This window comes from Physeter macrocephalus, chromosome 2 (assembly GCF_002837175.3).
Source record: "Physeter macrocephalus isolate SW-GA chromosome 2, ASM283717v5, whole genome shotgun sequence".
In the NCBI taxonomy this organism is placed as follows: Eukaryota; Metazoa; Chordata; class Mammalia; order Artiodactyla; family Physeteridae; genus Physeter; species Physeter macrocephalus.
This window is the reverse complement of record NC_041215.1, coordinates 22,468,915-22,482,005: the sequence shown is the minus strand read 5'-3', so window position 1 is coordinate 22,482,005 and position 13,091 is coordinate 22,468,915. Positions and strand designations below refer to the sequence as shown.

Here is a 13,091-nt window from a genome sequence, read left to right as displayed (position 1 = left end):
TCCCGGCCCCACTCTTGAGTCGGGTTGTCTCGTGCTACTGTTGTCATGTCGTGAGAGTTCTTTAGACGTCTAAGTACCGGATCCCTTGTCAGGTATGGGATCTGCAGCTGTGTTCTCCCGTCCTGTGGGTGGTGTGTTCACTCCATTGCTGGGGTCCTTGGAGGCACAGGAGTGTTCAGTGTTGACGAGGCCCCGTGTGTCGTGTATCTGTGTTTTCTTTGTTATTATTTTTTTTAATTAATTAATTTATTTTTGGCCGCGTTGGGTCTCTGTTGCTGCGTGCGGGCTTTCTCTAGTTGCGGCGAGTGGGGGCTACTCTTCATTGAGGTGCACAGGCTTCTCATTGTGGTGGCTTCTCTTGTTGCGGAGCAGGGTCGCTAGGTGCACGGGCTTCAGTAGCTGTGGCATGCAGACTCAGGAGTTGTGGCGCACGGGCTTAGTTGCTCCGCGGCCTATGGGATCTTCCCGGACCGGGCTCAAACCCGTGTCCCCTGCATCGGCAGGCGGATTCCTATCCACTGCGCCACCAGGGAAGTCCCTTTCTTTAATTTTATTTAATGCTTAATTTATTTATTTTGGTCGCCCCGGGTCTCAGTTGTGGCATGTTTAGTTGCGGCACGTGGGATCCTTAGTTGCGGCATGCAGACTCTTAGTTGCAGCATGCCTGTGGGATCGAGTTCCCCCACCAGGGATCGAACCCGGGCCCCCTGCACTGGGGGCGCGAGTCTTACCTGCTGGACCACCGAGGACGTCCCTGTGTTTTCTTTAGTTGCCTGTGTTTCAGTGTCTTGCTGAGTTACTCTTCCACGTACGAAAAGTACGTTGTGCGAGTTCTGGATTCTTTGGCGAGTTCTGTGTCTCTGGAGGTCGTAGTTCTTCAGGACGGTCCACAAAAATCCTGACACGTGAAGTACACAAAGCGTGTACTTTGGTGCAGCTACGGGTACAGCTTGCTGGGGAGTTAACGTGCTAGGTGCTACGCATCCGATGCCTCTGTGGACGACGCGGTCTCCTAGAGCTTGAGAGGACGTTAAGCACGGAGACAGTTCTGTCTGGGACTCGCGGCTGTCTCTGCGTGTTGGGAAACGGCATCCCTGCTCCTCCGCCAGGGCCTGGCTCTCAGCTGTGTCCCCCACCACAGCCATCATCGTGCCGGCACAGGCGCCACCGCACGGGCATGGGGGCGCCCGGGGGCCCTGACGGCGGGTCATGCATGGCCGGCTTACCGACCCCGCTGGGCGATTCGGTGTAAACGTATAGCGCTCTGGCGTGCCCGTGGATTGCAAACATTCATCATCTCTTTTTTTTTTTTCCTGATAGAATTGAGAGAAAAATTGCAACAATCTCCTTAGAAAGCAAATCTCCTCCGAAAACCTTGGAAAATGGTGAGTTCGGTGCTCCCGATGCCCGAGTCCTTGGTGGCCGGCCTCTGAGGAGCCACACGGGGCTTCCAGAGTGGTCCCTGGGCGGTGTGGGTGCCGCCCGGCCTCCTGGCCCCTTTCCCTGCAGACATGGCGGGCGCTCTGTGTGCTGCCTGGGTAGATTGGGCACGTGTGGTGCTCTGGGCCGACACGCCGGCCCTCCCGCACAAGCAGCCCTGCTCCCTGGGTTTCTCCCACGGCCCCACCCTCGCCAGGTCAGCCCCGTCCTCTGCCAAGGGGGCTTGTCTTGGGGGCAGGGGTCATTCCGAGCCGGCCGGGGTCTGGTCCCCGCAGCTTCCGCTCTGCCCCACCCGGCCCAGGCCTCACAGCCGCTGCCTCTTCTGGCAGGTGGCGGCCTGGCGGGAAGGAAGGTGCCAGCCAGCGAGCCGGTCAACAGCAGCAAGTGGAAGTCCACCTTCTCGCCCATCTCCGACCTCGGCCTGGCCAAGGCAGCCGACAGCCCGCTGCAGGCCGCCTCCGCTCTGAGCCACAACTCCCTGTTCGCTTTCCGGCCTGGCCTGGAGGAACCTGGTGCGGCTGATGCCAAGCTGGCTGCCCACCCCAGGAAGAGCTTCCCAGGCGCGCTGCCGGGGGCGGGCGGGCTGAGCCCCAGCAGCCATCCCGCCAGCGGCTTCGCCCTGGGCGGGGGCCTTGCGGCCGACCTCAGTTTACACAGCTTCAGCGATGGTGCTTCTCTCTCCCACAAGGCCCCCGAGGCGGCCGGCCTGGGCACCCCCCTGAGCTTTCCCGGCCCCCGGGGCAAGGAGGGCGGCGCCGCAGAGCCCGGCCCCTTCGTGAACAAGAGGCAGCTGGACGGACTGGCCCCGAAGGGCGAGGGGGGCCCACCTGTGTGCGGACCCGCGGACAAGGCCTCAGCGACACACGGCAAGGCAGGCAAGGGCCGTGACCGCGAGCCCGACGTCAAGAACGGCCACAACCTCTTCATGGCCGCCGCTGCCGCCGCCGCCGCCGCCGCCGCCACCGCGCCCCCCGGGGGCCTCCTCAGCAGCCCGGGCCTTGCCCCGGCGGCGTCCTCGGCAGGGGGCACGGCCCCATCCGCCCAGACCCACCGCCCCTTCTTGGGCGCCTTCACCCCCGGCCCTCAGTTCGCGCTGGGCCCCATGTCCCTGCAGGCCAACCTGGGCCCGTCCGTGCTGCAGTCCCTGTTCAGCTCCGTGCCCGCCGCCGGCCTGGTGCACGTCTCAACCGCCGCCACCAGACTGACCAACTCGCACACCATGGGCAGCTTCTCCTCCGGGGTGGCCGGCGGTGCAGTCGGAGGTAGGCAGCGCCCTCCGGCCGCGCGGGACCCGCTGGGGGACGGGCCGCGGGCCGCGTGCTGTCACCGGCGCCCTCCGGGACCGCTGGGTTTAACCACCGCTGTTTGCAGGTTCCCTTCCAGGGCCCCCTGAGGGGGGAGAGGCTGTGCCCGCGTATCCCCTTGGGTCCACTTTGCACCCGTCACCTCGTTCATTTTCGCGAAACGCAGACGTGACTGTCGTGTGGGCAGAGCGCTCAGGCGTGAGTCGGCCTGTGCCAGGCTCTCTGGTCTGACGGCGTCCCTCTCGCTCTCAGGGGAGCTGGAGCCAGACGGAGCTCTCTCCTTCCTCCTCGCGGAGGTCACCTGTCAGGCCTGACGCAGCCCGGGCTCTGGGCAGCCTTGAGGCCGGCGCTGGGGAAGAGCCAAGGGCCGCGGCGCCCGCCACATGCGCCGTGGCACCGTGGCGCGTGCGGGGTGGAGAGGAGCGCAGGGAGCTACAGCCAGCCCCCCACTGGGCACGGGCGCCGGGGCTGGGCTGGGGAGGGGAGGGGAGGGGAGCTGTCCTGCAGGTAATCCCAGCGCCTGCGCTCCCGCTGCCTGCGCTTCACCCTCACCTGTGCCGCTCGCACGCGGAGCTGGAGCTGCAGCCGCCGTCGGCTTCCCCTTCTCCGCGCGCCTTCCTTGGCTTGGCTGGCGATGCCCGCCTGTTGAAGCTGGGTTTTTCTCTCCTGTTTGCAGGTGCCTTTAACCACGCGGTGCCTCCCGCCTCCGCTCATCCGTTTGGAGCCAGTTTCGGCAGTGGGGCTGCATGTCGCAGCGCCACGCTGAGCCTAACCCCGCTGCAGGCGGTGGCCAGCACCCCGGCCTCTTCCTTTCAGGCCCCGTCCCCTGCGGAGCCGAGGCCGCCCCCGCCCCCTCCGCACCTGGGCCGGCCCCCTCCGGGGCAGCCCGCCCTCCACGCCCCGCCCCCTCCTAACGCCGCCTTGCCTCCGCCCCCTGCGCTGCTCCCGGCTAACTCTGAGCCCGTGCTCCTGCAGAACCTCGCGTCCCTCCCAGCTAACCAAGCTTTCTTACCTGCCTCCTCTGCTGCCTCTGTGCCGCCTGCTAACGCCTCTCTGTCCATCAAGCTCGCCTCACTTCCGCACAAGGTGTCCCGCCCCTCCTTCACGGTGCACCACCCGCCCCTGCCCGGGCTGGCCCTGGCCCAGGCCGCGCCCGTGATCCCGCAGGCCAACTCCACGGGGCCGCCCGCCGTGTGGGTTTCCCTTGGCATGCCACCTCCGTATGCCGCGCGCCTTGCGGGGGTTAAGCCGCGATAAAGACCTTGCTTAGCTAGCAGTTCGTATTCTGTAAGGTAAGGCTAGAGCTCGACCAGGCGGCCCATTCGAGAACCTGAACTGATCTTCCTTTGCAGAGAGCAGGCGGGCCCGCGGGGCTCCGTGGAGGGGCCCGGGGGCCAAGGCTGCTCTTCTGCGGTCGGGAGGTGCGAAGGCAAAGAGCCAGGGAGGCAAGGGGACCCGGGCCGCCAGAGCAGAGCAAGGGAGGGTGTGGCTGCCCCCACCCCCACCCCCGCTTCCGCCGCTGCCGGTGGACCCTCCCCCCAGGTCGCCCAGGGAGGGGGCCAGGAGGAGTCAGTCAGGGCTGGCGTCCTGGCCGGGTGGAGCCCAGCTTGAGCTTGCCGCCGCCTAGGCTTGGCGTCTGCAGCAGCCGGGGACCTGGGCAGCCCCGGCGTGGGGTCATGGGGGACAGCTCAGGATCCCAGCTTTGCCTTGTGTGCGCTCTTGGGCCCCTCAGCCCGTTTCCATAAACGCGCCTTATGTAGGGTTTGGGGGGAGCTCAACGCGTTTGTTTAAGGCCCCGGGCACACGGCAGGCCTTCAGGACGTGGGGGTCGCGTCTGTTGGGCTCCTTAGCTAGAGGGCCTGCCTGCAGGGGCCGATGGGCAGCAGGGTGAGTGTGGCGCCAGCCCCACAGGCAGGAATGCCGGGCCGGTGGCGGGGCTCTGTAGTTGTGGCCGAGGCCCGGCTCCTCCGGCTTCCGAGGCGCACGGCCTGGCCTGTGCCTTTCAGACCGTCTGTGTGGGGTCAGCGGAGACAAGCGTAGGAAGGGCCCACTTTCGGGAGCTGGACGGGGCAGGTCTCTGCGAGGCCTCCAGGGAGGGTCCTGGGCCCCGGTGCAGCTGGCCCGGCCACTGCTGGTGCCGCGTCCCCATCCCCCTGGGGCCAGGACTGGAGCGGGGGTCCGCCGGCCGTCCTTGGCTGGCTGTCGTGTTTTTTAAGTGGAAACAGATGGGAGGCCGCGGGAGTCTGAAGGCCTCCTGGTCAGGGTGCAGGTCAGCAGACAGCCCTACCCGAGGCCTGGGGATGGGCTGTGCCTCGGTTGTTGGAAAAGCCCAGAAGGTAGGGCAGCTCAGCCTGCAGTGGCCTCGCGCTGTCAGAGGAGCTTGGAGAGGGCAGATGTGCACTGGGAGGTCGAGGGCCAGGCCCACAGTGGACGCTGCCTGCCTGCCATCCTGGCCGCGCCGGCCTCACTCCTGGGGCGTGCAGGCTTGTCCTGGAGCGCTGCCCGGCGTGGGGACCGGGGAGGGTCTCCTGGGGAGGAGGGGAGGCCAGGACCCAGCCAGCGCCCCACACGCACTGGAAGGGCCTGGGGACAGGACCTCCTGCCTCTGACGGGGCCCAGAGGCGTGGCTCAGGGTGCTGCCACCACCACGTCTGCCGTCTGTCGTCCGTCCGTCCGTAGGTGGCTCTGGCGCCCTGGCCTGGGGGTGCGACGGGCTCGGCTGGGCGCGAGGCTAACGCTATGCTGCCTTTCCTCCCGCGCCGTGTCCGCAGGTAACTAGGATTTCTACCTCAACCGCGAGACTATGCAAGGATGGGGCGGGCTGGCGGCGCGGGGCCCCCCGCAGGACGGCGAGGACGGACGGAGGCCAGAGGACAGGCTCTACTGTGAATCAGCGCCGCGCAGAGCTGCGGAGACGGCGCGCTGGGGCCTGGCTCCAGCCTGTACTGTCGATAGTTTTAGATAAAGTATTTATCGTTTTTTTTAAAAGTATAAACAATTTTGACTTATTTTATTCCACCGAAGTCGTGAAGGCAACCTATCGAGAGATGTAGATACTATATATATATGAGAGAATATATGTAAAGACATCGCCGAAGGACCGGCCCACCGCGGAGACGCCACCAGCTGGCCCGGTGCTATCTCGTCGCCAGGCTCGCGCCTCCACGTGCTCTTGGTGCTGACTCTCGAGGTTGACCACGCCAACGCCAGGCCCTAGCGCCTGGCGTGTTCATTCCCGCCGCTCTTCCCATACCAAAGGCGGCGTCTCCGGTGGAGGCCCGCCCCGCCATCACTGTGAACGGCCTCGGCTCAGCCCCCTCGGGATGGCGCCTTTGGCATCGGAACGGCGGTCCTGCGCGGCAAGGCTGTGGTGGCGGAGCCTCGAGGAGGGGACCCGTTCTCAGTGGTGCTTGTGAGGAGGGTCTGGTACCCGACTCTGCTGCCTGCCTGGCTGGCTCGCTCGTGTGACAGGTGCATTTACTTTTGTACGTCTGCGCTCGCCCTGGGCTCACGCCGCAGCCCCCTGCTGCAGGGTCGGCTCCTGTGGTGGCCGGGGACGCAGGCGGGTTAGTCGTGGGTGCCTGCTGTGTCTACAGGGGAGTCATGCTGACAGGTGACAGTATTTTATAGAGAGGTGATGAAAATTTATAAATTTCATAGACGGACTTCATTTATTTTTAGACTGTATGACAAATACCCAGTAAACTAAAGAGAAAAGGAAGAAAGGAAAGTGAGGGGAAACCCTCCCGTCTGTTCAAGTGCACAGCGGCGCTGGCCCAGGGCCCGCCTGCCCACTCCGCTGGGGTGACACCCGCCCCACCCGAGTGGCCACGGTGGTGCTTGGGAAGGGATGCGCTGGGGGTGGCCGGGCAGGAGGGCTGCTCCCTGAGGCTCCGAGGTGGCCGGTAGGGCTCTCGGTCCCTCGAGCACAGCACCTGTGACCGGTCCTGGGTCCCTGGGTGGAGCAATGTTGTCTGCCTCCCGAGAAGCTCTGGGTCCCCCGAAAGGGCCGACATCGGCCAAAGGTGCTGCCAGGGGGCCCGGACCCAAGGTGGGCGCCCCAGCCAGGGCTGAGCGTGGGCAGTCGGAGCCCCATCCTCAGGTGCTTGCCCCCCAGGCGGCACCCGTCAAGGAGCGCGGGATGGGTGCCTCTGTGTGGTGGCCTAACGTGAGCCTTCCCTGGCCGGGCCGACTCCACACACCCTTTACGGGTGGACGCCACGGGCCCTCTGCCTGCCCGCGAGCCGGGTCAGTGTGGTGGCCGAGGCCCTCCGGGACGCAGGCCACAAGGGTCAGGGCGGGCCAGTGTGCTGCCTGCAGCCACCTCTACATCGTGCGGGGCAGCAATCAGGCTAGAGACGGAGCCTTCCTCCTGTGACCGCCCGCCCTGCCCCCTTCCCCCCAGGTCGGTGCTCTTAGTGCACAACGGTGCTGTCCTGACCCCCGGCCCCCGGCCTCCGGCCTCTCCAAGAGGCTCCCCTCCCCATGTCAGGAACACAGGGCTCCCGAGAAAGCTGTGGCGCTGCCAGCGGAGCCCCCATGTGAACAAAGGACACTGTACACAAACACTGCGTCACTTCGGGAGAACCACCGCGCTGCGTCTGTCCTCTGCACGCACACGCAGGCACCAGGGGACGGACGACCCGCGCGGGGCCTGCCCCACAGCGGGGCCAAGCTCAGCCTCTCCACACCCACCCTCCGGTCCCAGCCTGAGCGCCGCCGCTGCCGCCAGCCACGGGAGTAGGGCGCCGGCTGGTGTGTGTGGGGGGGAGCGGCCCTGCGGGAGCCCCACCGCTGCTGCCGACGCGGGTGCTCCAGGTCTGACGGCTGCCGTCGCTTTGCTCAGGAAAACCTAACAACTAGGACAGCCTCCGGTCAGGGGATGCGTCCTCTGTTCAGCTATGAATCGTGACCTATTTAAGAAACACCCCCCCCCCACCCCGCGCGCCCTTATTTATCCTGCCAGCCGGCCCGTCTACAGTTAGGACTGTTTGTTCTCATTTACACATCCATCCACGCTGGCTCTCGCATCCCTGCCTTGGTTTGTAACGCAGACGGGCTTTGCTTTCTCGTTCTGGTAGCCTGTGTTTCAGTTGGGGCGCTGGCTCCACCCCCTCTTCCCAAGGGAACCCCACTGCACTGCGTTTCCACCTCTAGACGCTGTAATAAAATACCTGTTTTCACTTGAACCTGGTCTGGTGGCAGCGTTTCTTCCCGACCGTGACACAGCAAGGTCCTGGAGCGCAAAGAGGGTCCCGGGCCGTGATCACCATCCCCAGTTGGGGAGGACGGCCACTCCCAGCAGAAGCCCCACCTGCTCCGGAAGGCAGGCCCTGTGACCACAGCAGACAGCCCCACCACACAGAGGCCCAGCCCAGCCCCTCCTTGAGGGCCGACACCTGACTAGATCAGGCCCACCCAGGGTGGGCTTCCTTCTTGACTAACTGAAACCGACTGCTTGGGTACTTTTCACAACACCAACACAACCCTTCCCGAAGTCCCACCTGCACTCAGAGGGAGGCCTGTCAGCCCCAGAGGCCCTGTGGGCTGGGCCCCAGCCTCCCTACCTTTCCTGGCTCTGGGCTCTAGGCCTCCTCCCTCCTGTTCCTACTGGGCACTTAAACCTTGAACTGGGGCAGGGCCTCACTTCCCTCAGGACCCCGCTGTGACTCTGCGGGACCGGCAGCCTGCGGAGGACAGAGGTCCCTCTCTGCATTCACTGCACCGCCGTCCCGTGTGAAAAAGAGGTACCTTTATTTGAACAGAACAAACTGGCCACCCCGAAGGCGCACCTTCCAGCTCTGCCCAGAGGCGTCCGGCCGGGGCCTGCCCCTTCAGCAGGAGAATTCACAGCGGCCCCAGCATGGGCCCACGCCCTTCACAGCATCATCTAATGTTGTACATTCAGCCTGCACGGGGCAGGAGAGTTGCACCAGCCTCAGGCACCTGCCAGGCCTGGATGGACGCACCCAAGGGGCCAGGCACAGCTCCTGGGAGGGGACACCTGTCCCCCGGCAGCAGCATGTGGCACTGAGGTACCAAACCAGTCCAGCGGGTCCCAGTGCATCCAGAAGGGGCTTGCTGGCTTGTTTCTTCAAAAAGGCAGCCCCTGCGGGCCCTGAGGCTTTGAAAATCTTTAAACCAAGACACCTCCCATGGCAAATCCAGGCTTGGCCAGGAAACCCGGGACCCAGGGAGGGTTCATCCAGTCCCCAGCAGGAAAGCTGAGGAGCCCCACACCCAGACTCATGCCTTCAGGCCGCTCAGCTGGAACCTGGCCTCCTCAGATATGCCGAACTGCTCCAGGGGATCCTGTGTGGGCGGACGATGGCGGGGGGGCCGGGGGGGGGGGACAGCATGAGCCTGGGCCCAGAAGACACCCACCTCCCACCCCTGCACCCACGCACACCTTGCCAGTCATCTTCTGGATCTCGTTCCGGTAGAAGATGAGGCTCCTCCGCATGAACTCGTAACTGGGGAGGAGGGTGGTGTGAGTCCACAGGGCCTGCCTGCCCCGCCCCTGCCCCAGGCCCCCAGGGCGGCCGCACCCCACCTGGCTCGACGCAGAGCAGCCATCCATTCCTGACACTGCTCCTCACTGCAGCATTCAAAGTGATACTTCCTCTCTGGGTCCTCTAGGAAGCCTGCGGAGGGAGTAGCCCCCATCTGTCCCCGCTCGCTCCCACCTCCCCGCCACCCAGCCCTCAACTTCCTCTTGCCATTGTCCATGACTGTCCCCTTTCCAGCCCCGGCCCGCCTGGGCCCACTGCTTCCCACCAGCTGGGTGTCGACTGAACTGTGTCCCCCAAAAGATGTATGTTCGAGTCTTAAAACATGAGACATTTCCCAGGACTATGAGTCTATCTGGATGTGGAATCACTGCAAGTCTAAATAGTTACAAGCAGTTAAGCTGAGGTCACGCTGCACTAGGGTGAACCTCTAATCCAACAGGACTGGTGTTCTTAAGAAAAGTGAGACCTGGACACGACCACACAAGGAAGAAGATCCCATGAAAAGAAAAGCAGAGATGGAGTGAAAACGGTCGCCAGCTACCCCCCAGAAGCCGAGAGAAAGATCATGGGGGCAGATTCTTCTTCAGAAGGAACCAGCCATGCCAACACTCTTGATGTCACACTTCTTGCCTCCCAGAACTGGGAGAAATAAATTTCTGCTGTTTAAGCCCCCCAGTCTGTGGCACTCTTCTTGCAGCCTCCCCAGAAGACTAGTTAGAAGCTGCCTCTTCGCCTGCAGACCCCACCCTCTCAAGACGACCCAGGAGAATCCTCCCAGTCCCCCAGCACACGGCCCTGATCCCAGGAGAAATAAAACAGTTACAGAGAGACACCCCGAGAGGGCAGCGCTCCCCAACAAGACAAGGGCGGCTTCTGGGGTAGTGCGCTCGGCCTGGGCCCCCACCCGGGAGAGCCAGCGCGAGTGGGGCTTGCCCAGGACACTGGACTCAGCCTCTGGGGACCCAGGCGGGGCCGCGCCGGGCTGGAGCGGGGCGGGACGGGGTCAAGTAGCCTCGCCCCAGGCCGCACTCACTGATGGAGAAGCCGCTGGGCTCTTCCTGAGTGACTCTGCAATGCTCCAGCAGCAGGGCTCCGACGGGCTAGGGGCAGACAGACGCATGGGGGCGGGTGCCGGGAACTTGCCCGCCTCCCGCTCCGCCCCCGACTCCAGACCCCGCCCTCCAACTGCCGCCGCCTTCCCCCCCCCCCCACCCCCGCAACTCCGGACCCGGACCCGGACCCCGACCCCGACCCCAAACCCCGCCCCTGCCCCGGCCCTCCCCACCGCCCTACCTCCGCCTCGTCCGTCCGGAAGTAGAAGAGGAAGTTGACCACCAGCTTCACCAGCCGCCGTTTCACCACTGCGGGAACAAGGCGGGCTCGCGCGGGTTCCGCGGCTGCCCACTCCCGCCCCCCGGCCGCCCGCCCGCCCGCTCCGGCGCCCCGGGCCGCTCACCGCTGCCCTTCTTGGGGCCCCGCATGCCCAGCTCGGCTGCCATCTCGGCCGGCTGCCGGGACAGCGCCTGCAGCTCCTTCTCGTTATAGCGCATGGCGCCGCTGGGACCCAGGACGCGGAGCGCTGGGCCGCGCCCTCCGGGCCGCCGTCCCCGCTCGCGCCGCTGCCGGCGCCAAAAGAGTCCCACGGCGTCGTCCCGGAAGCGCGGCCGGAGCTACCACGCCTGCGCGCTCCCGGGCCGCTCAGCCTGTCCCACACCGGCGAGTGGCAGAAGCGTCCCGGGGGCCGCCGGGGCCGAGTAGAGCCCTCGTGGGGCGCACGGGGCAGTAGGCAAGAGGGACGTTGTCATGTAACCAGGCAACAAGGTGGACCCGGGGTGAAACAATAAAGCACCCCCACGACCGAGAGCGCCCAGTACTCAAGGGAACAGGCGGACGGGAGTCGGAGACGAGAAGCAACTCGCTATCCCGCGAGAACTGGCTCCGCGCGAGTTTAGCCGACCGAAAGGCCATTGAGAGCCGGCGCGCACGCGCGCTTCGGCTTCCGGCCTGCACTCCCTGCTGCCTGCTTTCCTCCAGCCTCCGAAGCGTCTAGCCCGCGCCGCTGGGCGGGCCGGGCATGCGCACAGGGAAGACCCCGCCCCGCCTGCCCTCGGAAGTGCTTCCTTAGCCCGCGGCGCGCATGTGCAGAACGAAGTCGGCGCGGCGGCAAAGGTGGCGGCCGAACAGGCGACGGCAGTGCGGCTGTGGGTGAGAGTTAAGAGCCGCGCGGGGCTAGGGCGGCGACCGCGAGGGGCTCCCTGGAGGGGAGTGGGCGAGGGACGCCTCGGCAGGGGCGCGGGCTGGGGGCGGGCGCCGGCTCCCCTTCCGCGCCCGGCGCTGGGCAGGCCCGACCTCCCCCACCCCCGCCCGCTAGGAGCTCGGGCTGCAAAGGCCCGTTGGGTCGGGTTGGGTCGGGTCGGGTCGGGTGGCGGCTCCCGTGGTCGGGGGCGCCTTCCCTGCGCCCGGGGACTCGTCTGTTGGCTTGCTGGCTCTGTGGTCCGGGATTCACCTGGATAGGGGTGACGGCGGCCCCAGTTCCAGGCCCACCGAGTAGAAAGGAAGGTCCGGAGGCGGAGCGCCCGGCACCGCGCCCGAGGCCACCAGAGCCCGTTAGCTGGGCCCGTTTCGCAAGCGAAGCCCCGAGGTTAAGTGACTTCCCCGCTTGTCAGTCTAGGTTTCTTATACCATTTTCCTCCTGCCCCGCAAAGCTCATTAACTTTTTCACTTTTCCTATTCGTCTGATTTTCTTTGTTTGTTGTTAAACCTTTGTACCCAAAGCGTTTTCACCTCACACGCCTAGCGATTGTATTTTCCCACAGGTTGAAACAAGTGGATGCCTTTTTTCCTTTCCCCTGTGGAAACTTCCCTCTCAAAGCTGGCATCCTCCTCCTCCGGTCGGGACTGGAGCCCCACCTTGCAGCTGAGTAGCTGTCCTAGAACCTGCTGTCCGGGCTCCCCTGGGCTGGCTTGTTTTCAGTGGGACCATCTACTCCCCTTCCTTTCTTTCATCAGAGCTCATCAGGTAGCTTTTGAAGAAGTCGACTCATTTGTTTATATTGAGCTCTTGGTTAGCTGAGAACGGGTTTATTTACCCTCACAGTCAGAAGTGTGGGTGTAAAGTTCCAGATCAAAAGCCCCTGGTGGGAATTGTGAAAGCATTGCCCGTCTTAGGAGTTCCGTGTTTTTCTGAAGGGTCTCGTCCCGTTCTGGTTTCCAGCCTCTTGTTTCTGATTTTCTTTCTGTCTAGTAGAAACTTTAGGTTTTCATTAGTGCTGTGAAATTTCATGGTCTCTTCGTTTGAGAGTCTTTTTCTTTGTTTTTGTCTGAAGATTAGGTCCTTTCAGTCCTGGGGTATTTTCTTTTATTTCATAGGTCATTCCTTTGATGACATTCTCCACGTTTGTTCTTTTTAGTTGTTATTTTATGTGTGGGTCTATAGTTGATTTACAACATCGTGTTAGTTTCAGGTGTGCAGCAAAGTGATTATACACATGCATGTGTTCATTGTTTTTCAGGTTGTTTTCACAAATAGGTCATTGCAGAGCATTGAGGAGAGTTCCCTGTATTTTATGTAGGAGATCCGTATTGATTATTATTTTCTTATTTGAATAAAGTTATTTGTTTTATTTATTTTTGTCTGCGTCGGGTCTTCGTTGCTGCGCGCGGGCTTTCTCTAGTTGTGGCGAGCGGGGGCTACTCTTTGTTGCGGTGTGCGGGCTTCTCGTTGTGGCAGCTTCTATAGTTGCGGAGCACGGGCTCTAGGTGCGCAGGCTTCAGTAGTTGTGGCTCACGGGCTCAGTAGTTGTGGCTTGTGGGCTCTAGAGCGCAGGCTCAGTAG

At 63.8% G+C, this 13,091-nt stretch overlaps 2 protein-coding genes across 14 annotated transcripts in view; one reads left to right on the top strand and one right to left on the bottom strand.

The window, feature by feature from the left end:
• DOT1L (DOT1 like histone lysine methyltransferase) overlaps positions 1–7,923 on the top strand; it is a 57,990-nt gene extending 50,067 nt beyond the window's left edge. For 7 of the 13 annotated variants that reach the window (XM_055081582.1, XM_055081584.1, XM_055081575.1 and 4 more), the window contains 4 exons: positions 1,321–1,385; positions 1,770–2,702; positions 3,421–4,036; positions 5,516–7,923. In XM_055081582.1, coding sequence (XP_054937557.1) covers positions 1,321–1,385; positions 1,770–2,702; positions 3,421–4,001 — 1,579 coding nt within the window. In that variant the 3' untranslated portion in view covers positions 4,002–4,036; positions 5,516–7,923. The remainder of the gene's footprint in view (positions 1–1,320; positions 1,386–1,769; positions 2,703–3,420; positions 4,037–5,515) is intronic. The other 6 variants (XM_028500800.2, XM_024134412.3, XM_024134411.3 and 3 more) reach the window with 4 other exon arrangements.
• Positions 7,924–8,455: 532 nt separating this feature from the next.
• PLEKHJ1 (pleckstrin homology domain containing J1) lies at positions 8,456–11,456 on the bottom strand. The gene is made up of 6 exons (XM_024134426.3): positions 10,713–11,456; positions 10,550–10,617; positions 10,290–10,356; positions 9,298–9,388; positions 9,154–9,217; positions 8,456–9,056 (listed from the first exon to the last, which is right to left on the bottom strand). Exons 1-6 carry the CDS (start codon positions 10,804–10,806, stop codon positions 8,991–8,993), a joined length of 450 nt encoding a protein of 149 aa, XP_023990194.1. The 5' UTR covers positions 10,807–11,456; the 3' UTR covers positions 8,456–8,990.
• Positions 11,457–13,091: the final 1,635 nt, after the last annotated feature.